The 24679-nt window shown below is 42.1% G+C and overlaps 1 protein-coding gene across 1 annotated transcript; it reads right to left on the reverse strand.

Annotated features, from left to right (window-relative positions):
• Positions 1 to 5493: 5493 nt before the first annotated feature.
• Positions 5494 to 23078, reverse strand: IL13RA1 (interleukin 13 receptor subunit alpha 1). The gene is made up of 10 exons (XM_036401847.1): positions 22982 to 23078; positions 19717 to 19874; positions 16064 to 16199; positions 14045 to 14165; positions 12099 to 12283; positions 11559 to 11710; positions 10275 to 10407; positions 9712 to 9808; positions 9343 to 9427; positions 5494 to 8216 (listed from the first exon to the last, which is right to left on the reverse strand). The coding sequence occupies exons 1-10, from the start codon at positions 23061 to 23063 to the stop codon at positions 8097 to 8099; spliced, it is 1269 nt and encodes a 422-aa protein (XP_036257740.1). The 5' UTR covers positions 23064 to 23078; the 3' UTR covers positions 5494 to 8096.
• Positions 23079 to 24679: the final 1601 nt, after the last annotated feature.

Below are 24679 nucleotides of genomic sequence, written 5' to 3' on the forward strand. Positions count from 1 at the left end.
CATCTTGGATATTTTTCTTTCCGTTTCTTTCCTTTTTACTTCTTGTAAGTTGTTTTGATTTTCCCAGAATCTTCTCCACAGTCGTGTTTACTCTTTTCAAGAAACTTTAAAGGAGAAATAGACCAAGCTTCCATCAGCAGCTGTGCCACCAATTGCAGCTTCTCTTGGCTTTCACCGTGGTGTGCAGCATGGCCTTGTAGAAAAAGAGGAGAAAGGGAGTCTCTTTGTCCCTTCTCCTTCCACTGTGCTCCAGGACTGGGCATGAGCCCCAGGCTGGGCAGAGCAGGATAGGAGCCAATTCCTTGGCTGCTTGTCAGCTGAATGGGCTGGGAATGCCACAGCAGTGTGTGCTCTGGGCAGCCTGGCAGGACAGCCCTTCCTGGGCTGTCTCTGTAAACCTGCAGGATGGGAAAGAGCTTGGAGAAGATCTGCTCTGCACTGGGGACAAAGCTCTCAGCTGCTTCCCCACCTCAGGCTGGGTGTTACATTTCCTCAAGAGGAAGAAACTCTGTACAGCAGCTGAATCAGCTCTGGGCTCTGCAAACTACACCTCTGTCACCCAAGGAGAGAGATCTGCTAAAGCCAGTGTTACTGACACCCACAAATCCTCATGGGCTGCTCAGCTGCTGGCTCTGTTCCCAGCTCTGGAAGTTGTGTGAATAAAATGAACACTGCAAAACTCAGGCACGTCAAGCGGAGTTGCTCTGCAGCTTTGGCACTTGAATGAGCACAACAGCATCCTGAACCCTCTGGCAGTGAACTCTTTAGGAGTGACTGAGCCACCTTGAGAGCAGCCTGGGCAGCGTGTTGGACAGGGCTCGAGGAGCAGCCAGCAGGGCTCTGCCTCCCTGCAGTCCTGCCAGGCACTTGAACCGTACTAGGTAGAGAAATGAGGCCAAAGGAAGAGCCTGGCTTAGCAGGCAGTTAACAATAAAGGCTTTTTTGTCTGTGCTGTAATCTGTGACCACTATCTGGGTGAGTACTGATGACTTTCATTTGCCCTGAGTGTGCCCTTTCTGTGCCCTCCAGCCCTCACCCCACTGGGAGCGGGGCCCTGAACCGCAGCTTCCGACAGGGCTGAGGGCCAGAAAACAACAGGCTCAACCAAGCCCTGATTGACCAGGGCCAAAACTCACTGCAAGGGGTCTGAGAGCACTACAGGCTAAAGAAAGATGAACTGCAGGCTCAAGACCAGATGGGAAAGATCAGAATGTGCTGCTGTGAAGTTCGGTGAAGTCAATTTTTGTTTTGTTTTAGTCTATTCAAAAAAGACCTTCTCTAACCAGAGCAACTTAACTAGCAAATACATTTAGACAAATAGACTGGAGAACAATCAGATGAAGTGGATGTCTTCAGGTAGGCAGGGCTTAATTAATCCTGTAGTACATAATAATCTGAACACTGATATGACCTGGAATATGGGCAGTTTTCTTTGAGATCTGTAGAAAACAGAAAAATCTGAAGGACAAATATTATATTGTCTTCAGAAAGGAAGCATCCAAGAAATTACTGGTCCATTTGTCCAACTTTTATCCCTAAAGTGGCTGTGGAACAATATTTTTTAATCCCTTCTTTGCATTTTTACCACCATCAAGGACAGCTTGTGCCAAACTAGTCTAGTTTTTCTTTTTTGATAGGCCTAAGATAGGAGGCAACATCCTCTTAATCAGCTTGAGGAAATAAAAGTTAAGCACGAAGATAGATATGCAGCTATTTAAAAAAACTCCTTAAGAGCACTTGACCACCCAGCAGGACAGCAAATGCTGCTGCTTTGCAGAAATCTGTCAGGGTAGCAGCTTTATTTAGCATTTAAAACCATCTGGAAGATGACCCTCTGTGGATTACAGCCAAGAAGAAATGCTTAGAAGGATGTTTAGGGACACAATTATGAAGATTAAAAATTGCAGCAGTTTTCCAAAGCAAAACAAGTGACAAAAATGTGGTCCAATAAAATCATCAAAAGCAGTCCCCTTAGACAGGAGAAAGGGATTTTACAGTGAGGAGGGGCTGACAGGGCAGCAATGTTACTGAAAAGACCAGAAATCACAGGAAACTACAAACTGAGGTGCAGCTCCACAGCAAGCTGTTGCCACAGAAAGTAGCAGCTATGATTTCTGGATGAAGATGGGGAAGAGAGGATTGACAGCCAAAAAATATAATTGTTCTGGTGGTTTGGGGATGATGCAGTCTGGCTTCAAGGCTTTGAGACACTCTAGAAGAGACCAATGGGAAAATAAATTATTTTAAAAAACAGGAGTTAAAGATTCAGGCTTTTTGGCTTTTTTCTCAAAGCAGAAAAGATCAGAGTGCAAACAAGATTCTGGTGAGAGGAGGACAGAGAAAAAGGCGACTTTATTTGCAGTAAAAATCAGCAGGTCAGTTGGTGGGGGAGTTTTGAATTAAGGAGAAAACAGCAGCGAGACAAAATATTCGGGAGACTCTCTAGTAGAGTTTTTTACAAGTTTGACAGATCACCAAGAGCACTCTGTCTTGGCATCACTCAGAAGAAAACATGGCAGGGGATGCCCTGACAACTCTTCCAGCCTTACCCAAGCTTTAATAAATTGATGATCATTATAATTTTTTCATATAGGCCATAAACAAAATTACTGTTACACACCTAATAAAATGGCCCAGTGATCCCAAGGTTTTAGAAACAGGATTTTTACTCAAACCAAGCTCAAACACAGTCCTTGAAATCCCACATACAGAAAGGCAAATGCCATTCTCTCTCTGCTATGTTGCTAGCATTTCCACCTTTTATACCTCCTAGCTAAACAAGTCACAAAGGCTTGTATGCAAGAAAAGTGTGTTAAAGTCAGCTGTGGGAAAATGTCAACTAATGGCTCAGCCTTAGCACCTGCCAACGTAGGCAAATCTGTCTACAGCTGAATATTCTACAACATGACAGGGTGTGATATTAAAACAAATAGCCATACCCTGAGTAGCTTTCCCTGTAGCTGATTTTGACATTTGGAGGACCAGGCAGTTTCACATCTTTTAGGAGTACCTTGATGGCATTTTAGAAGTTACCACACTGACATTTTGTGTGAAGAAAGGAAACTAGTGAGAGGCTAAAAGGCTTTGAAGTACAGGACGGAGAAAGGCTCCAACAGGCAGAACAGGCTTATTTTCGTGCTCTCTGCCATTTAAAAAAAAAAAAAATCTGTTCTGTTGCTACAGCTAAACAGGTAAAGAAGTGGCAATGACATGGCTGTCTTAAATACAGCTGAGTTTTGGTGTTTCAGAACAGAGAACTTTTAGGCAGAAATTGCTGATATCAGTTGCAATAGATCACTAGAACAGCATGCCCATTGCACAACAATTTTTCCCACAACGGAGCACATATTTCGTTGGGTTTGTTATTTTTTCTTTCAGCACAGACGATGTAGGGGCAGCTTTATTTTTAAAGCATTAGCTTAACTCCTGGTTCAAGCTGCCCCTAATATTCAATCTAGCTTTGCAAATTTGGCCCAAGATTCCAAAAAGTGACAGTGCCTGAGCTTAACCAAACATCTTTCTCACTAAAGCTTTTAATCCCATCATACAGTTAGCCAAAATAAACTGCTATTTTATTTAGCTGTTTGTGCCAAATGAAAGAGGAAAACTGATATAACAAGCTAAGAACATGATTACTGGAAGTCCTGGTTAACTGGAAAGTTATCTTTTTGTAGCTGCTTTGTGCAAGAGTCATCAAAATAATTGCAGTATTTTAGCAAAAGCCAAACAAGAAGCAGAGACTATTACTAGAGTACCCTGGCTGGTTTTCAGCTCTGTCGTGGCAGCACCAAATGTCTTTCCCCACTGAATTAATATCTTCAGAAAACTAAGCAAAAACCAGAGAATGGCCATAGAAGGGGTCCTTCAGTGATAAACACCACAAGGTTTACAAACAAAGAGAAAGGATTTCATTTACCTAACCAGCATATGGGAAAAACAGATTGAAAAAACCAACCCCAAAAAACCCCTATAAGTCATCAACAAGCTCTCAGGCCCTTACATGTTAGAAACCTGAGACAGAGTTTCCGGACCCGAAAGAAAGTTTCTCTTCCCCGTGCCACCCACCCAAAGCCACATTGCTTTGCTGTGGTAACAGTGTGGATTTTGTTACATCATGTGATCTGAGCCTCCTGCTATCACCTTCATTCAACAGCTTGCAGAAAGCTCATCCAAATAGAGATTTTAATCTGGTTTTGCATTTGGATTTTCAGTATTATCTAGAAGCTACATTTCTTCAGCTGGCAATGCTCCCCTAAAACATATTTTGCAAATTTGTTTGCAATATATGAAGTATTTGGGGAATATCTTGATGAACCTTCAGTAACCCAGCAGAACTGCTCCTCCCAGCCCCACCTTGCCTGTTCCTGTAGATCTCAGTTGCTGCCCGACCACAGCACTTGGGTGAGGAGGGAGGGAGGTTTCTACAACATCCTGACCATATCTGGACTTCCACCCCCTACTCACCTACATCCTGTTCTTGCTTGAGTGAGTGGAAAACCCTCCAAAACAAAAAATTCATTATGTTATTTTTTTTAATAATGAAAAAAAAAATAAAAAGGAAATTCTGAGTATTTGAAGTCCCAGCTCAGAAATAAGTTTATTGAATACTTTCCAGTGAATGGAAATACCCAACCTGTGAACAGTTCTACCCAGTAAGCACTGAAACACTGGGACTTATACTTCAGTGTGCTCCTCTGAACTTCTTTCAACTATGTCATGTCATTCCTTAACCAAAAAAAGAGAAATTAATTGTTCAATTTCTCAATGATGCCAAATACAGAAAGCTTAGATTATTTAACAGAATATATTAAAATAGGAAAAGGTCACTTACGGGGAGTGATTAAAATCATTGTTAGTCATTATTACCACCAAAGCTGTAGAACTGTGAAAGAGAAACACGAAAGTCTTGTTTTTGATGTCATGGTTTATATCTTAATTTTGAATGATCAGCTCACTAAAGGGAACTAAGAATTCTCTCTCAGTCTTTCCAAGAAGCCATTACTCATGTGTTTATTTGGCACTTGAATATATTTGGGTCTAAGTGACAAGTTGATGGCTTCCAGCAGTTTAGCAACCTGGCATTTTCAATAACCTCAGCAGCTAACAAAGATGTAAAATACTGAAGATACATTGGGGAAAGCTGCAGCAATTTCAGTCAAATTCCAGTTTGATGGTTTATTAAGTCTCTATGATGTTGAAATAATGTGCCAATGTCAGAAAGTAGAATGGCCTTGAGTAGAGAGGGTGAGAGCCCAAACCTTGTGCTCAGCTCCATCTGTGTTCCACTATCCCAGCCAAAACCATGGCATGCAGTCCATCCACAATGGACTCTTAAAACAATTCACTCTTAAAAGGGAAGAGGGCAAAGCAACTCAGCTTTTCTTCTCTGGGTTCTGCATGCTTCAGACATGGTTCCTCATTAAAAATTCACCGCTTTGGCCTCAGTTTAATCTCCTCAACCCAAGAACAAAATGCCATGCCATTACACTGAAAAGCATTCAATCACATTTATTCACTCTTTAAACAAATTTACAGATCAAGTAACTGCAATGAAGAAAAAAAATCATAGCAAAATCTGGATAATTTCAAGCTAAAAAACCTCTTACCTTAAAAAAAAATGTCAAAGGTGAAAGTATATTCAGATACTTGCTTTACATGCTGAAACACAGGCTCAATAAATGAATCCATGAGGAAGTGTCAACTAGTGTTATTGAAAACCTTCCTATATAGTGACTTAAACCATCCTTAGCATTTAAATCTTCCTTTTGGCCTAACACCTTCCATCCTTTTTTTTTTCATTCTATGGCTTTACAAATTTCTTTGGGGTTTTTTGTTGGTTTGGGTTTTTTTTTTTTTTTAAAGCAAGCAAGTTTTGGTTTTGTCATAGACACCACCATAAAAGTCAAAAGAATTTAGGGGTAAGTACTGTTTTTCCTAGATTGCTATGCTGAAAGCTACAAAACTTTATATTACACTGTTATGTTTACTTATCTGGCAACTATACATTTCTGCCTAGTGGTCTATGTTGAGCAACATTCCAGATGAGGTAGATTGAAGGAATATTTATCATTAGAAGGACATCAATGTTGCAGAGGGAATGAATTCAACAAGGAATGTAATTACTCTTCTCCTCATGCTATTCCTTAATCTCTGGAATTTCAGAGAGTGCTACTAGCTGACTTTGTATAACCTGAGTTTTTTCTCACTGAAATCCCTGAGGCTTTATTTTTATTTTGTCTCATTTACTAATTTTCGTATTGTTGGGGCTTTTTTAGCCTGATTGGAGGTAAAAGGCTTGTGTTAATAGGGGGTCTGCTAGTTCTGCTACATTTCTCCTCTCCTTTCTAACACTAACAAAAGGTGGATAAGAGACATGGAAAAACTGTATTTGAGAGGCTCAGTGAACAATGGGAAAGAATTGGATTTATCGATAAGGAGGGAGTACATAAGTGCATAAAAGATGCACATTTGTAGCTAAAAAGCCTGTGGTACTCATTCTACTTCTTGCAGAACAATATGTTCTAAATATATAGCATTTAGTTTCACTTTTTTGACTGAATGGAGTTTGAAGACAAGGATGAACTTTAAAAGGTTAGTAGCTATAAAGTCTGCTCCTATAAAGCCTATCAGGAGATCTCTTCCCAGTCTGCTAAGACTGCCCACATCCCTGACTCACTTTTCTGCACTTATCTGGAAGGAGCAAGAAATCCCTGAGCACTAATCATAAAGAGCTTCCATGGATCCTTTTCTCTCCATTCCATTATCTTCTTCCTCCAGCACAATCAAGGTACCACTGTAACCACCCTTGCAGCACAGGGCAGAAACTAATGCTGAGAATGCAGAGCAGAAAAATGTCACAGTTGTCCAGAAAACACCTGCTGAGCTTTGCTGGGTAAAGAACCCTCAAAACAAAACCATCAAAGAATGAACAAAACAACAACAAAAACACCTGTCAAACTGTTACAGTAAAATATAGAAGAAATATTTTTTAAAAAGTGAAATCAGCACCTTGTTTTACATTGCTAAGTCCTAGAGGGGAAGCTCAAATCAGAGTCTCATCACTATAGAAAGAATAAAACTTATCTCTTAGAAAACAGGTCAAGGTTGTCACCCCCTCTTCCCCAGATCCATCAGTTTGGCAGTAAGGATGGGTCTTGAAGCTTTTGAATTCGTTGGGTTTCAGTGGTTTAATATTTGCTAATCCTTTTGATCACAGCTCCTTAGACTCATGCATCCATCCTGATATTTTTGCTGGACAGGCTCAGGACAACTTAGCTGCTAAAAATCATGTGTCTTCAGGCCAATATGGCCAAAGTAGAATCACAGTCTGGTGAGACTCAATACAGTTATCTGCTACTGCACAGAACAAGTAAAAAAAATTCTATTTCTCCTTTTACACAAAGTATAATTAACCCAAGAAGTCTGTGAAGGCAAGGCATCTGAGGACAGGCAATTGACAGGATAATAAAACTAAGCCTTTTTTATGAATATTCTGAACACCAGCTGGAAAGCAGAGGCCTTTCATACACATTTTCAACTTTAAAAAATACCCTCTTTGGTGGGATTTGACCAAGCCCCAGCTGATGGGCAGAAGCACAAGAAGCTCAGTCCATATGTGCCCTCCAGAGAGTGCCCAGCCCAGGCACACAAAGGGTTATCCACAAACAGGCACACAAAGGGTTATCCACAAACAGTCCATGCTCTGCCACCCCATGTGGTAGCAGGAATGACCCATCCCACCTACTGCAAACAGAGCCAAATACTTCAGAGAAGTCACAGTGCTTGCTCCAAAAAAAAACAAAAAACAAACAACCCTGACAGTGTGGTGTGAGGCACAAACACAAGTGCAAGTGGCAGTAACAATTGCAGGGCAGAGCTGGCTGAAGCCAGAGCAGGGAACCCAGAATGCAGTCCCATGGGATTACACACATGCTCATCCTGACTGAGCTCAGATGGGTATTTCTGGCAGAGATGGAAGAACAGCCACTGTTAGTGATGCATCTTCAGGGAAGGAAGAGCTGGCCAGTGCCTCACAGGCCTCTTCACATCTACAGTCACCTGAGGTACAGGAGCAGGAATCATTGATAAAGCAGAGTCTACCTGCTTTCTTTTTCAGGATTAGAGCTCTCTGAAGTTTCTGTTAAAATTAAAGAATGAATTTCTTCTTCTATAATTAACCTGTCAAAAGTATTCGTGGGTTCATCCTTTGCAGAGCTCTGAAAGAGAGGAACAACATTTTTAACAGTATTTCCTCACAGCAAGTGTTGCTTTTTCACCCCAGTAAGACAGACCCCTGTTCCACAACATATACCCTGTATTATGGTGGAAAGCCAAGGTAGCTGGGCAACAAAATGTGCTTTTTAGAGCCATGGCTTAGGCCTGGCTGACAGAAGAGATGTCCTCTGGAAATGAAGAACTGAAGGTTGGTGCTTCCAACTACAGCCAACGGGTGAAGCTCAGGCAGGAGGATAGAGAACTGAGCATGTACGCACTTTGTAGAGTTTTCACACAGAGAAAATTACTTGGGGCAGTAACAAAACACTTGTGAAAGCACAACAAAGTGTAACTGCTACCACAGTAACAGCCCTCGTGGCCAAGAGTCCCATTTGGGAGAACAACATTCATGTCAAGGTTTGAATTAGGGCTTGTCAGTGTGCTTCTCTTTAGATTTTTATAAAGGGCTACTGAGAGAGATTTATGTAGAAATCAGTTTCCTTAATGGTATTATGTTTCTTTCCCCGAAATAAGGCACCACTGCAAGCCTTTCATCAACCAGTGACTGAAACTATAGCTGCTTTTGTTCTTTTGCCAACAAGAAGATATATGTCTGATTTACTTCCTAGCTAACAGACTATGATAAATGTGAGAGTACTAAAAATGTTAGTTTCTGGAAGTCAAACACAAATAGCTTAATTCAGCATCATAAATATGATTAAGTAGCAGAAAGACATAAACATTCAGTAGAAGTCACTTAATAGAGTTGCAAAAACAAAACCAAAAATCCTCACCAAAACCCACACAGCAAAAGAAGCCTGACAATCAGAAAACTGCCACCCAAAAACCCCAGCCTGAAACAAATTTAAGGGACTAGTAGTCTGGAGTAACAGAATAATGCAATTCTATTAATCTAACTAGAAAACTATACAGCTGGGGGGGTGGGGGAGGAAATCTAAGTTTTGGGTAATTGTTTCTGAACAACTCCTAGTATTGTAAAATACCCCATCTTCATATTATATACTTACTCATACACAGTTAGTTATAAGACAGACATAAGAAAAACAAAACTGCAGGCCTAGAGATCCCAGTTCAATAGATTTGTTGACCCAACAGCTTCTTACTAACCTGGGAATCCTCGTTCTGCTCTCCAAACATGCGCTTAAGAATTTCTCTTGGGTCCGGAATTGGTGGAAGAATTAATATCTTCAACCTTCATAAAGTTAAAAAGAAAATATTTAGATGAAAGATATATTAATTCAAAAATAATTTAAATACCACAGAATCATTTAAAAATGTCAAAATCATGTTTGGGTACAGTCAACAAAATTTGTGGAGTCAACGCTGACATCACTGGCCAGCCTTCATTCTCTGTGCAACTCTACCCATTTCTTATTTTTACTCCCCAAAACAGAAGGGGAACATTGACACAGACAGATTCTAAATAACTTTCACCTTGACAAAGACAGCAGCAAATGTAGAGAGATCAATATTTACCTTTTTAGATAAACCAGTAGAATTATTGTAGATACTGCTACTATTAATGGAATGGTAATTATTAGAACAAAATAGATTGTAGAGTCCCTCTTCTCACCTGGAAAACAGAAATTGTAGAAACTTAGGGATATTTTGAGAGACTTTTTAGGAATAATGACAACAAAATAGTTAATTCTCCAATTTGTTCATAGACTCAGTGCTTTTTCAAGTTCACTAGCACTTTTGTAGGCAAGGACAGTCTTGTTTTCCAAAGATGGGATTATAATGTTGATGTGTTTGGCAGGGAGATGCAAATGAGCAAGACTCAGGGCTGAAAAATTGGCTACACTGGACTTTGCATAGCTCCACAAAAGGCTCCACTATCAACAGCAGCACAGGCTGGGACTGGTGGTGCTGCTGAAGGTGGTGCTGCAGAATAGCTCTTCTGTCCTTTTTTCACTCAAACTTAAATAGGTACATAAGGAGATGATCCTTGACTCCCATTTATTTAGCAGACAGAAAGGTATGAAATGCCTTAGAGATGAAGAGTAAAGTGCAGCACGGTGCAGGGACAAGTCTCTCACCAATGCTCTTTTCCTCACTCCAGTCACTTTGGAGATGGCTGTTGTAGCACTCCCGCTTTGGCTTTGCTCTCACTCTGAAGCTGTACTTGCTGTTAGCATCAATGCCAGGAATTGACACAGAATTCCTTTCAGACTAAGGCAAAAAAGAAAAGGCAATTTGCTTTGTTCAATTACCAAGGTATTGTCAGTCACTTCCAAGACTATTTACATTGTGCAGCTAATGCATTCTGAATGTTTTGATGGGAGACCTTTTCATGACTATGAAACCTCATTACAAATAGGACATAGTGGAATTTAACAAGCACAGAAGGCCTAAATGCACATTCCAAAGCTAAGATTTAATCTCATTCACTACATCTATCATGCAGCATTTGGCATCAATGATTAAACTAAGACTTAGCATTTGGAACAGTGCCTTTTTAACTTTTTTTTTCCTTTTTCTGAGAAATATCTGTGATTTACCTTCGCTTCTTGTCAGGGCAGCATAACCAACCATACCAAAGTGTTCTGTGATGCCTCTACAGAGAAAAGGACACCCTAGATAGGATCTAACTGCACTTATTTTTTATCCAAAATACCAGTTTCCTGGGGAATGTTGCTAGCATTCGAGTTTGGGGTAGAATAAACAACTAAACATTCTCCACAGGAGAAGACTCCCACTCACTTTGAAATTTATCATGTTGTTTCTACCATTCTGATCAAACAGTACATTCAGTTTGGCTATGGACATACAGCACGAGTCCATCCAGACTCTGAACTCAATGCTTTTATGTGCACACTAAAATCAGTGTATCTGAGGGTGCACCCCTCTTTCTTCCCCTCCATCCTCAGTCTTTACCCCCTTGCTTTTCTCTGAGAGATTCTCTGTTCTTGTCTGCACCAGCAGCTGATTTTTCTTTAGGGCAATCAGGTCACAGCATTTAAATCCAAAGCTGCCACATGACCACAGAGACCAACAGCAGGAAAACCCAACACCAAGACACCAAAGCCCATATGCCTGAGAAGCAGACAGGCACCATTTCCTGAGAGTTTAGTAAATCCCCCTTTATCAGACTGTTCTCACACTAACAAATTAACCTAAAAATGATGGGAAGGATTCATAAGACTGTCATGAATTTTGATGTACAGCTTTTACTAACATAAACCTACAGCATGAGAGAAAAATCCTATATTCACACAGCACTTTCAGCTCTGGCACCTGACCCAGTCACATGCAACTGCTCATTATCAACCCCAAATATTTCAAAAGATTCACAGAAAAAAAAAAGAGCAATGAAAACTTACTGCAATGATCTGACCAGTGTCCAAATCACCACTGGAACACTTAACCTCATACTGTAAACAACTTTTTGGAAAAATTTCTGATTCACTCCACTTTACATCAATTCTATCATTAGTCTTTGACAATGTCAATTGTCTTGGTATGGCAGGTTTTACTGAAATGCAAAATGGACTAATTAGTTCAAAAGTCTATTTCACCGCTTGCAAAAATTGTTCAGTCCTGTATTGCAGAATATTACACTTACACCAGATTAAAAAGAGAGAGAGGAAGAAGTTAGCACCAGTAAGTCAAAAAAAGAGTAAATTCAACTAAAGAATAAGAGTAGAAGTTAATAGAAAATTACCCTTCCCTCTTCCTCCCAGATACTCATTGCACAGAAAACAAACTCTTGTCTGTATAATTTCAAATCAAAGGTCAGTAGAAGGGAGCATCTAGTCTCATTGTCTCATCCATACTTTATGAGGTGAAGTTTCTCAAACACAACAACGTACTACCGAATTTCTTATTTTAATTATATTTTTATGATGTGATGTTAAACTTACCAAGTGTGGTAGGATTTTTACTTGCACACACAGGCCTAACTTCTTCAGAATCACCTCTAATCAAAATACTTATATCAGGATAAGTTCTCCGGTCTTTTGGGAAGGTAAGATTGAAAATGCATTCAAAGATTCCTCGGTCTACAGAGGAGTTGCTACAGCTCTTAGGGTTTTCCAAGCCATCAAACCTAGAGGAATAAATCATTCTTGTAAAAATCATTCAGAAGAAAAGGACAGCAAGGGGGAGGCTTGCTTATAAATGTGTGTTACAAATCCTAAAGACTGATATTGCATTAAAGCTATGCTATAGTATATAAAAAAGTAAAGCTAAGCAAAGTAAGCAGCCTCTAATTTATCTCAAGCTTGAGAAAGAGTCTTGTTTTTGTCAAGAGCGCCAAGGAGCAGAAAGAGAGGCAGGTTTGCTTTATATCAAAAAGAACAACTGCTGTCAGCTTTGGTTCACATTTTCCACATAGAAAAATTCCAAGGAGTAAAGAATATTTAGAAAACATACTAATTTGGACCACTTCTTGTCAGCAGAATTTCATCTCTGTGATAGAGTGAGCTGATCAATCTTTAGCTCTGCCTCAAGTATCACAGCTCTTGAGACAGTTGAGTTTTACCTATTTACCCGATTTGATTTTCAAAATGTCAGCATTCCCTTCCAATAACAGAGAAGTTAGGAAGACAAACTTCTTCCTTGCTTCTCTTTGTGGCCCAAGTCTCAATGGAAATATACCAATAGCCTTTCCTCCCAGGAAAAACAGAACAAAAAACTCCACCTCACTGGCATTGTGGAAAATGTATCTTTCAGTCTAAAACTGAAGCGTTTCCTTAGTTTTTGGCTTTAAAATCTAAAAATTATTATTCTTTCAAAGCAGCATGAATTAAACCACTTTGAAGTCACTGCAGCTACATCTTCCATTAAAATTAAGGGCAGGTTGAAAATATATAGCTCAAATCTAAAGCATTATTCCAGTAAGTATCTCTCTACCCAGAAATTCAGATCATCAACCCTGCAGTGGTCTTCTTCTTGTAACAAAGAAGAAGTTTGAGCAGCAGTCTAGACGGGGAACAAATAGTCCCCCCACATTTAATGAAAGCAGCAAGATTTGTGCTGCTGGCTGCCCAAATGCCCTGAACTGAACAGCTGGCCTGCGAGACTGTCACTGGAGAAGAAAAGCAAAAAGTTTATGTAGTGAGCTCAAATAAGACAGAAAGCTGATTTAAAACTACAACATGGGGCTTTCGAAAAGGAAACTCCACTATTTCTACAGAAGCTAATGCAATCTGGCATTTCACAAGCCCCATCAAGGTGCAGAAGTATGCATAGATCAGCATGTACAGCTATCAATGCCAAGAGCTGGCTCACACAAGTCTGTTCCTTGGGAACAAGACACCATTTATGGCTGTCCACTGGCCAGCGGGGAGGATGATGATAAAAAGATATTCTTCATAGCTTTAAAGGTGAATCAGTTATTTACAACATTGAAGATGCAAACAGAAGTACTGCTAAGAGTTATTAATGTCATACCATTTCCCAATGGTTTATGAGCTGACACATACATTGTGAGTGATCCTAGCTTAAACATCCTGTTTTCTTGGACTGCAAAGAAAGCAACTAATAATTGGTCTAGCTTAGTTCTTAGTTATTCCCTCTTTGAATCAAGTGCCCAAACAAAAGTATAGAGAGCAATAGCAGCTGTGTTAATCTGGGCTACAGAAGCAGACACAAAACACTTATATCAACTTCCCAAAAAGTCTTGGCCATAGCAGCTTCTGACCCCTTAACTGGTGAAGTTTTCTGTTGGATGGGACTGAGCAGTAACTTGGACACAATGCCCTGGGAACTTTAAAAGCAACAGGAAGCAGACAAGTGGAATGTGTCATGTAAAACTAAAGATTAGTCCTAGAGCACTTTAGAGCTGCAAAGACAAATCTCCACGAACCAGTAGAACAAAGTGTAGTTGGTGTCACTGCTTGCATTCTCCCCACGATGCCAGGTACAGGCCATGTACTCCAGATTGTGCCAAACACAGCCCAAGTCAACAGCAGCAGTACCTGGAATACCTGCAAGGCAAGTTGGAAATGTTCTCTAAGATTTATTTTGTCCAAGTTTTCTCTGCTGATTCCAGAAGTAAAACATTTCATAACTGAAACTGGAAGGCAGAAGTGGGTTGGTTACCTCTCAGACTACACTGCCTGTTCAGCACAACAAATGATGAGTTCCAGCTGTTTAGAGCTTGCAATGCCTGAAATCTCAGCAGAGTAACTTTGAGAGGCAAGCCAATCATAACAGCACATCCCAGAGTTCACCATGGCTGAATTGCTACTTAGAGTTACGAGATGCTAAGGACAAGGTATTGAGTCAGGAAAATATTTATTTCTATTAATCTACACGTACTTTAAAAATAAGTCAAAGTAGCTGGTAATTGCAGGGAAAACTATAGCAAAGCTAAATGCTTTTACAGCCATCAATGTCAACCATAATTAAAGGCTGACTATTTTTAGCTTCTCCAGATATAGTATTAGTTACTTGGTATTTATAATATGGAAATACCTCTGAGTCTTAAATATTGACAGAAGCAACACTAGGTAAACTGACTTTTTAATTGAGACCCATATACCTTTAGACATTAAAATCGAGCATTTGGAAACTCAAGTCACATCAATACAAATGAGTACTTAGCAATTGTGAATAGGTCAATGGATCACCCAGGCAGAGCAATTATGGATTAAAGTCTTTCATATTCAATCTTACATTTCTGTATGAGTTCTTTACACTGTATTACCATATTACATTGTATTGGACACCTTTTCCTTGTAACAAGCAGCAACATCTCCACGAACTAAAAACTAAATGTGTATTAAATGCAGATCTACTTTGAAAGTCGGAACTTGCATTCTCCCTGAAGCAGCAACTAAGAGTATAGGGAAATAAAACAGGTTTTCCTATTCCAAGAAATAAATAAAAATATTTCATCTGCACACACACTTTTAAAATCCCCAGCCTGTTTAGTACATGCTGTCCTAATGATCTCCTTCCCTGATTTTCCAGAACTCTTTTGGCAGACACCCACACAAGCTTGATAAGGTCTCTGATTCTCCCAACCACACGTGGTTTTCATCCACATCAAGTCAAGCTCCTGGGTTAAGACAGACTTTTAGGCAAGAGGCTCATTTTCTTGCTGTACATCCTAACTTCAAGTATTCAGCAAAATAGCTTACTCCTCAAAGTCTGCTTCCTAACAGTTTGCTGTGGACCCCATACTTCTGCATGCCAAGAAACAAAAAATATTTTTTGTTTTTCTTTATTCATTTTGCTATGCTTTGTAGACCTCACTCATCTCTTGAAAAAGACAGAACCCTATTACAATTATTTAAGTAATTTATTTTACAAGTTATTAAATTTACTACATTTCTCCCTCCTACATAGACAATTGTAGAGTTATTTTATGGCCTTCTGTTTATACAGAAAAATCATACAAAATAAACTGATTTAGATGTTAGTCATGAAGGCAGCAGGCTTAATGAAGTCAGAGCCATCTCTTATGCCACAACCACCAAAACCAAAGCAGCTCATACTTCATTCCTGGGTTTAAATGGGGGGAGAAAACCAAAACATTTGTCATACCATCTCAGACACAAGAGAATTACTGCCAGTGTAAGGATACATTACAACCCTTGAGAAAGAAGGGCTCAAAGGAGGCAGAAGACAAGTAACAGGAACTACACTGCTGTTTTGGAAGTGCACTTCAATTTTACAAGCTTGCCCAGAAGACTTTAAGCATTAGAAGACCCTAGTTATGTTTAAAGGTGGTATAATCATTCTGTTTAAGCTCTATCAATAAAACCACCCCTTGTGTCTGGTATTTCTCTATGATGCATTTTATGATTTCTTGTTGAAAGAGAAGAGAAAAAGCCATGTCTCCTCAGGCCAAGAAGGGTCTGCCTACAGCTGCCATTACCTTTTGGCAGGAGGGAGGTCTCCACCCAGGGGCTGGGCTCACTGGTGTTGTCATTCTTGCACTCACTTCTCACTCTGAGGCGCATTTCCTCATTCAAGTGCGCGTCCGTCACACGGAATCGGCTCTTACTCCATTCCTGGGTTTAGATGGGGGGAAGAAAACCAAAACATTTGTCATACCATCTCAGACAGTGGGAATTCCTGCCAGTGTCAGGATATATTACAGCCCTTCAGAAAGACTACAGCTCAAAGCCAAAGGAAACCAGTGTCCGGCTATGTGGGAAGCCTCAGCATCTCTTGGCTTTGCTTTTTTCTTTCACAGGCGCAGTCAGAACTCACAAAGAAGAGCTACTCCTACCCCTGTGACCTACAGACATAAGCAAAGGCTACACAGAGATCAAGAAGTAAGTATAACAAGGGGCAAAATGATCCTAGAAAAGTCTTCATGGATAATACAAAATAAGCATGTTTATACTACAGCGGTATAAACAGGCACTTACAGATCTGACCTTCACCTTTCTGTGTGTGTGCACATGAGGGCATGACCAACAGAATGAAGAACATTTGAAGACATGACCAAAAAGCAGTGAGATGAGTTTGGATGATTCAAGGAGCAGAAGAAAAATCTACCAAAACAAACCCATAAATGGCTATTAAAAGCAGTGACACCACATCAAGCCCAAGTATCTCACGATCTTCCATTTCGAGTATGTTTGCATGAGAAGGCTCATCCTTTTATCACACACTTTCTTGAGCATCTTTTGTTGGCTTAGGAGGATGCCTTTTAGTTAAGTGGTAACTGGATAAAAAACAAATATCTTTGTTATGGCCAAAGAATGCTGTAACCACTCATATATAAAAATAATAAATATTAGCACTAATGAGAGGGTAAAGAAATGAAACAAATGGACACATTAGGTTTGTCTTGGTTTAAAAGACAGGTGTCTGGCAAGGAAGGTGGGAACCTCTGTTGGAATAGAAAACATGGGCCCCCTTCCCATGAAATTATTATAACTCCAAAATAACAAGGCTTTCATGTAGAGGGATAGAATATAAGAAAATAAAAATAGTGTAGAAAGTAATCTCACCCCTAAGGAGTTGCAGCTGGGCTAATTACCAAAGATTAGGAACAGGCCTGACTTTAACAGGCCACAGCTGTAACAAATGAGAAGAAGAGTGCTATAGAAGAGCGGGGTGGCTGGGTGAGAAGGGAACTGGAGTCACTTGGCTGCTTTGTGAAGAAAGAGTCAGTGCTCTGAGGAGCTGCCCACAAGAAACAACAAGAAGATACGAAACTTTTGCAATAAGGAGACAACAGTATGGAACCCCTGCAACAAGATGACAACACTTTCAGGCAAAGACACGGGGAAAGGAACACCATTTCTCGACTGGAATGCCCGTGCGTAACCCTGCAAACAGCAGAGCACAGACCCAGCCCAGCCTCCCCTCGGTGCAGTTCCGGGCACGGCCAGCAGGGGCGCTGCTGGCTCCCGGCCGGGCAGGGGGAGTTCCCGGGGCCTGCAGGGGGCGCTGTGGCCGAGCTCGGCCGCGTCTCCCTCACGCGCCAAAGGCGGGCAGGCCGGCGGGAGAGAGAGCAAAGCGGCTTCCCCTGCAAACCCCAGGGGCAGCCGGTGTCAGTGCCCCTCTGGATGGCTAAAGGAGCTGCAGCAGGAACCTCAGAAACAGCAAGCTGGAATGGCAGAGGCGAGCAAAATCCCACAGTAAAAAACAAAATTAATCAGAAACTCCTCAGCCATAGCAGGAGCCGCGGGGTGTCCTGTCAGGCAGGGTATGGGGTTACAGCGCAGTGAAACACGCGGGGCGGTGGCACAGGAACAGCGGGGCTGGGCAGCAGCACCCAGCTGCCAAACACGGCCGGGAGAGGCTCCTCGAGGGGGAAGGGGCTCACGGTCCCAGGCGTTCCCTGAGGCCCCCGAGAAGATGGTGAGGGTCCCTTCCAGTGAGATCGGGTGTTAATAAGGCCCCAGTTCAATGGCCACTCTTACAAGCAGAGCCTCACTCGTGGTAGGAGAAAACACAGGACTCCCCAGTGGTGGGGAATTCTTCCCACAGTGCAGCCTGAGACCCTGGGAATGAGAGAGCTCAGAGCCGAACCCAGCCACTCACCCCTGAGCCAAAATGTCCAAGTATCTCTGCCTTTCCCAAAAGAAAACCCCCCAGCTAAGGGGCTGCAGCCAGCTGCACCCCTCACCCCACCTTGGCCACGTCTTTTGTCTCTCTTAAGCACCAGTCGTTATCATCTCTAGCAACAAATGGGAGAAAATTTCCAAGGAAGGAAAGGAAAAAGGAAAAATCCATCCTGTCCTGTGAAACTGCTTTCAGTTCTTTCATTGCTGATGACATTAGTATCTATTAGACCCTTCCACAAACTTGGCCAGCTCTTTAACCAAAGAGACTTTCTACTTATTGATTTGTTAATGAATCAATCAAAATAGGTAAATAGGTTTCTGCTGTGTTAGCAGGTTCAACTGGCTCACCTAAAGGTCCAATGAAGATTATTAGAGATCATTAGTTTCAAAATGAAACATCACCCTTTTAGCAGTGACATTAAATCAGCTGTTTGCAAAACCAGAGTCACAGAATTATAAAATGCTTTGGGCTGGAAGGGAGCTCATCCAGTTCCAACCCCCTCGCTGTGGGCTCCTGCGTTCCGCTAGAACAGGTTGCTCAATGCTCTATCCAAACTGGCCAAACCACATCCCTACTCATGTCCAGGATATCCTGGGGCTGTGGGAACAAATACAGTGGTTAGCATGGAAAGGCCAGTGTAAGCATCAGGCTGTAAGTCTGGTAAAAGGGCTCAACAACAATGGACGGCTTCAAGAGGCACCATATCAATTGTAACCATATCTGAAATAGCAGCACTGCCTCCCCCACAGCTGGCATCTGCCAAAGGCTTCAAATTCCCAGAGTTAATGGGAATAATTAGTAAGTTAATGGAATAATGGCTTTATCTTCTAACTGTCAATAAATTGTAAAAATACTTGTCCTACAGCCCATAGCAATGGACACCACAGCAATGCCCTGTCCAAACAGCAGCTAATCCACAGCAAGGAGCACATCTGGACAAACCATCTAACACAGAAAAAGAAAGCCCGAAATAAATGAGTTATATGTCTTCTATTCCATATTGACTTCAAAACACAACCCTCCCATAAATAATTGTAATTGCAGGGAGAAGGTAAATGGGGAATGTTAATTCTTGGCATTACCTCCAAAAGATGCAATACTGTCAAACTACAACTAAATCTGCATGTCTCTTTAAACTGAGTCCAAATGAAAGGAGAAAAGCCTTTGCAAATTCCCATTTAACTCTTGAGTATGTAGACTGCCCTGTATCTATTTTTTCTAGAAAGCTGCATAAGCAAAGACTGAAAGGAGACTTCTCCCATTATTATTACAGTACTTCTGTGTTACCATCAGCACTTAGTTATCAGAGAGCAACAGACAGATTTTTATGATCTGAAGATCCCATATGCTGGTATGATTCATTTTTGAGGTTTTGATCCCATGATAAGAATGAAACGCTATATTAAAATTGTATTTATATATGTGTATATGCTCTCCCACACGGAGTTTTATAACAGTAGGACATTTACTGGAACACAGAGCTCAAAGAGGTGATGCACTTACTCTTCTGTCCTCAGGAACCCCATTAATGACGATGTCACTGGAATACTCCAGGTTGCAGCTACTGCTGATGTTCTCTGGGGGGCTCCATGTCCAGGTCAGAGTACAGATATGGGTCAATGAATAGTTCAAGTTGGATGGAGATGGAAGAACTTTTGCTCCTGGAAGAAAGGAGTTACCAGTGTAACAATTCACACTTTGCCATTAGTAATACTGGCAGATTTTTAACTCTCTGACAGAAAAGAACACAAAAAACTTCTCAGCTTTGTCAGCTCATGTTTTCTATCAGATAAGGTACTGCCCACTAAAGTGTTTCTATTATTCTTGTTACCTCAACCCATAAATATTTTAAGTATGCACAAATTACCTGAAAAGTAATTTTTAAGAAATTGCAGCCTGCAACAACGCAGTGGTTGTGGTACTTGAGCTTTTGCGTGTTGCGGGAAGATGAATCACATGCTGAAACTTTAGTAAAAACAGTATATACATTTTGTGGAGCAATTAATACTGTGTTCTCCCCAAAGGTTATCCATCAGCATGTTTGAAAGAGAAATCCTTAAAAAGACAAGAGATTACATCTTGCAAGTAACAGCTGTATGTTAGAAGCACAATTTAAGCAAAGATTGCAAGCAAAGCAAAGATTGCAAATGCAAGAATGTTAAAAAACAACAAGGAAACCACACCGTTTTCTCAATTACCTATTAAAAATATAATGCTATGTTCTGGCACAGTGAGCAAAACCAGTGTGGTGGGACAAGTAGTAATTTACTGCTGCCACACTTCAGGGATCCATTTTTTACCTCCCCAAAAGCCAACGAGAAGCAGAGCAGGGCCATGACTCAGAGACAGTCACAGTGATAAATCCATTTGTGCTTTGACCCTTCCTTATCGTGTACACTGAGTCAATGCCTGTTCAAGACCCATCACAAAGCTTGAAGATCATATTAGAAAACAAAGAAGGGAAATACGACAAGAAATGGCAAACTTCCAGGAAAAAGTTAAGTACGTGTCAGACATCAATTCTAGAAAACATCACCAACTGGGAATTCCCTAAAAAAGTAAAAGTGAACTTTGGTTTTTTAAAGGGCTACTCTAATATGTACTATGAGAAGATGTTGAACCAGAAGCCCAATTTCTGTTTCTCAGGGTATCTCCAGGTATCATCACTGAGCCACCACCACTTGTTAGTCTGTGGGCAGAGTGTACCCTCGTTACTCAATAGTTTCACGAACACTTCTAACAGATATCAGCTCGTGCTGCAGGTCCTGCTGTCCCAGGGAACCAAGCTCAACCCATCTCAATATTCAAGTGAGCTCATAGGAAAAGGGCAGAATAATTCCATCAAGATCAGTTTTCCCATCCAGGTCACAGTGCAGCCCCGTTTCCTTCTGCTAGCACAAGGAAGAGGGAAGATAGAGAAGCAAAAGAGCTTCCTTGAGCAACAGTTCTGCTCAAAGCATCCATGACACCATTATTTTACATTTCCTTAAAGCCAGAGCAGCTAAATCTTGAAGGGAATTCATCAAACTTCTGGAGCTCTCTCAGACCTTTGCATAGTACATGAACAGGCAATGATAAAGATCAGGCACCATTATAATCCGTGTGCTTGCACAGATAATGAGAATAATTACAAAGATTCACTGATTTAGTTTGAATATGCTTGGTTTGTTTGAATACTTAAAATTTTTGTGATTTTTGTTTGAGCAGAAAAGAGAAATTTTTATTCTTGGAAAAATACAGTCTCCAGTGAGAAAACTGAATGTAGCAAGACCATCTTTGCCTATTACCTCTTCCACTAACAAAAACAGAGGACGGGCTTTAGGAACAGCCCTGGGACATTAAGTTTGCAAATACTGAGTCCTTTTGATCATATTAAAAAAAACCCAACCATTTTCAACAAGAGTACACAGCTCCAAGCATTCCATCTTGTCATGATTGAACTTACACCTACAATAGCCACAAATCATGAAAAGATGTCATTCCTGATTTCTACTCTGAAGTTCTAAACGTTTTCTTCTAAAAGGTTTGATTAGAAGCCATTGCACTTAAGCTTGTGGATTACTAGCCACACAAAGAAGTGCTAATATTTACAGCTTATAAATTAATCAGTAAATCATATTAGCATAAAAAGTTTAAATTTAGTCGGTTTTTGAATAATCTACATAATTCTGAAGCTCATGTTTTAATGTTTTTAATTCAGCTTTTATTCATAGATTAAGCCAATCTCATACTTTTGTCTGTGTAAAATATGTTCATGCTCACCATCTCATGCTCTCGTTATTAAAATTTCTGTAGCAATTTTGCAGAACAACTCAATGACCAACTACAAATGTAAGCAAGCCGTTATTTCACTCTTAAAATGCAAAACCACAGTGGTGCTTCTAAGGAAAGAAGAACAGCAATAGCCAGCAGAGATTATGTGAGGCATAGAAAACACGTTATTTCTAAAAGCCCTAATGAGCAAATCCTTTGCTTCAAGTATCATCTGAGAGTGTTGTAAAGTAGTATAAAAGTCATCATATTTTTATTTTGTCCTCCTGCATTTTCTGAAAGTTGATTTCATAGTGATAAAGTTGATTTCATAATGATAAACCGAATTGCAGACAGCTGAAAAATAACATTTCGTTAATGTCTATAGCTGGGTTTTTAGATAACATGAGCAGAGAATAAACCTTCAAGCCCGCGTCCTTATGAAGCCCTCACAGACGCGCACGCATGTTTCCTAAAACTAAACATTCGTACTTCCAAAATCGGGAATAGTAAAGGAAGAGCGAAGGCGCAGGGCGAGGGAGGCTCTGCGTGCCCGCACCGGCGGAGCCGCTCCCGCACGGCCGCAAGACGCGGGCACCGGGACGAGGGCGGGGGATTCTGCTTGGGGTTTTAAGGCAGAAACTGTCCCAGGAAACGAAGATGGAGCTTAAAACATTTCTACCGACCCTGCCTTAATGAAAGGGGAGAGCAGATTTTCAGCATCCCCGCTCCCTGTAAGCGGCAGGGCAGGGCGCGCAGCCGGCGCTGCCTCGCACACGGCTGACGAGCTTCGGGCTATTTCTACCACAAAATGAAAGGATTTCCCTTACATCCATGCCCGCATTTCCCTTACATCCATGCCCGCGTGTGCGCGGAGCCACGGCCGAGCCGCCCGACCCACGCACGAGGAGAGCCGGAGCGGCCGCTCCAGCGCCGGCACCGCGCCCGCGGCCACGGAGCGCAGCCCGCAGCCGCTCCCGAGCTCCGGCCCCGTCCCCGCCGCCCTGCCCGCTCCTACCTGCAGCCGTCGCCGCGGCCACCACCCAGCAGACGGCGAGGAGGAGCGGGCAGGGCAGCGGAGCTGCTGCGGGCACAGCCATGGCTCGGCCGCCCCAGCGCGGCCCTTCGCTCCCACTTCCCGTCAAGGGGCCGGACCAGCCGGGAAGGGCGGCGTGACGGGACGGGACGGGACGGGACGGGCTGGGCCGGCCCGCCCAGGTAATCCGAGCCGGGCGGGAGGGGCGGCCCGGCCCCGCCACCTGGGCAGCACCGCCCCGGGCCGCAGGGCTGTGCAGCGACGGGGGCATCCCCCGGCCCCGCGCTGCCCGCCCTGCCCTCCCTTTGCTGTCACCCCTCCGTGCCCCATGTGCTGCCTCTGCACTGCCCTCCGCTCCTCGCCGCTGCCTCCCGCATGCCCAGCACAGAGACACTTCACGGAATCAATTCGATTGGAAAAGACTCTGAGATCACTGAGTTCCCCTCCGCTGGAGCCGTCGGTGCCTCCCCGAGCCCGGGCTTGGCCGCGCTGCAGTCGCGGAACCGCAGGGACGCCGCGGGACGCGGGCGGTGCCCGCACAGCCCCTGCTGTGGGGGCGGGGATCGCGCCCGCCCCGCTGCCCCGTGCCCCCCGTGCCCCCCCGTGCCCCCCGTGCTTCCGCACATGGCGCTGCAGCGCGGCCGCAGACTCACGAGCATCTCGTTCTGCGAGTCAAAGTCGTTTTCCTTTTACAACTGGGCTCGCACTTGTCTGCTACAGCTATTGAACCGTGCCCCAGACGGGTACGGTTCATGTCCTCTACCAGGAAAGCAGCTACGTTCGCACATCCCCGAGCAGTTCTCTTGATGTCGGAGCAGTTATTCAGCCCCTGGCAGAATGCTGCTTTTCAAAATCCCTCCTGAAAATTCAGCTAATTTCTACAGTTCTCGTCTGTGCTAAAAATGCATATTGTTCTTTTTTTTTCAGATCTGCCTTCCACAAACTTCCCCAAACTCCCTCTCCTTCAGCCCTTTCCAAATACAATATGGTCACTTGGAATTTTGCGCTCACATTTTCTATGGGAGAGATGCAGCAAGTTTTCCAAAATTTTCTCAGAACTGGGAATAGGACATAAGTGCTATTTTGATTAATTTCAGGAGAATAAAATATTTGGGATAAAAAATATTTCCCTTCAGAACCAGAATTTTATGGTAGCTAGCAAGCATGGCCCTAGTTACCACCCAAATACAGGTATTCTAAAAATAGTACAGATCCAGCAGGGAGGAAACTTGACTGAGTTTCAAGGCAAAATTTGTTAGTAAAACTAACTTATTCCTAACCCAACAGAATGTTTCAGTATTTACTCAGCTCTTCAAAGAGTTTTGCAAGAGTTCATCTGCTTTTTAGACACTCATTCTAGAAAAAGGGAAGTGGAGCTTTTTATGACAGGGTGGGGAATATCCTGTGTTAATGCTGGGCTTTTTTTTGCTTTTCTGCCTTTTTGTTTCCCTGTGGAATAAGAGGACTTCTAGTTGCTCTTAAAAAGTGCCCAAGGACCTTGCAATTATAATCAAATAAACATGTCGTCTAAAGTTCCAGGATGTGGAACATTTAAACTGTGTGATGGAGACTGGATTGTGCAATTAGAGCAAGCATGGGCTATGCCTGCTAGTGAGGACATTTGTAGAGTAGAGCTGATCCAAGCTGATCCTCTCTTGCTTTCAGTTTCCTTGCTGTTTT

Source organism: Molothrus ater, chromosome 14 (assembly GCF_012460135.2).
Source record: "Molothrus ater isolate BHLD 08-10-18 breed brown headed cowbird chromosome 14, BPBGC_Mater_1.1, whole genome shotgun sequence".
Lineage (NCBI taxonomy): Eukaryota > Metazoa > Chordata > Aves > Passeriformes > Icteridae > Molothrus > Molothrus ater.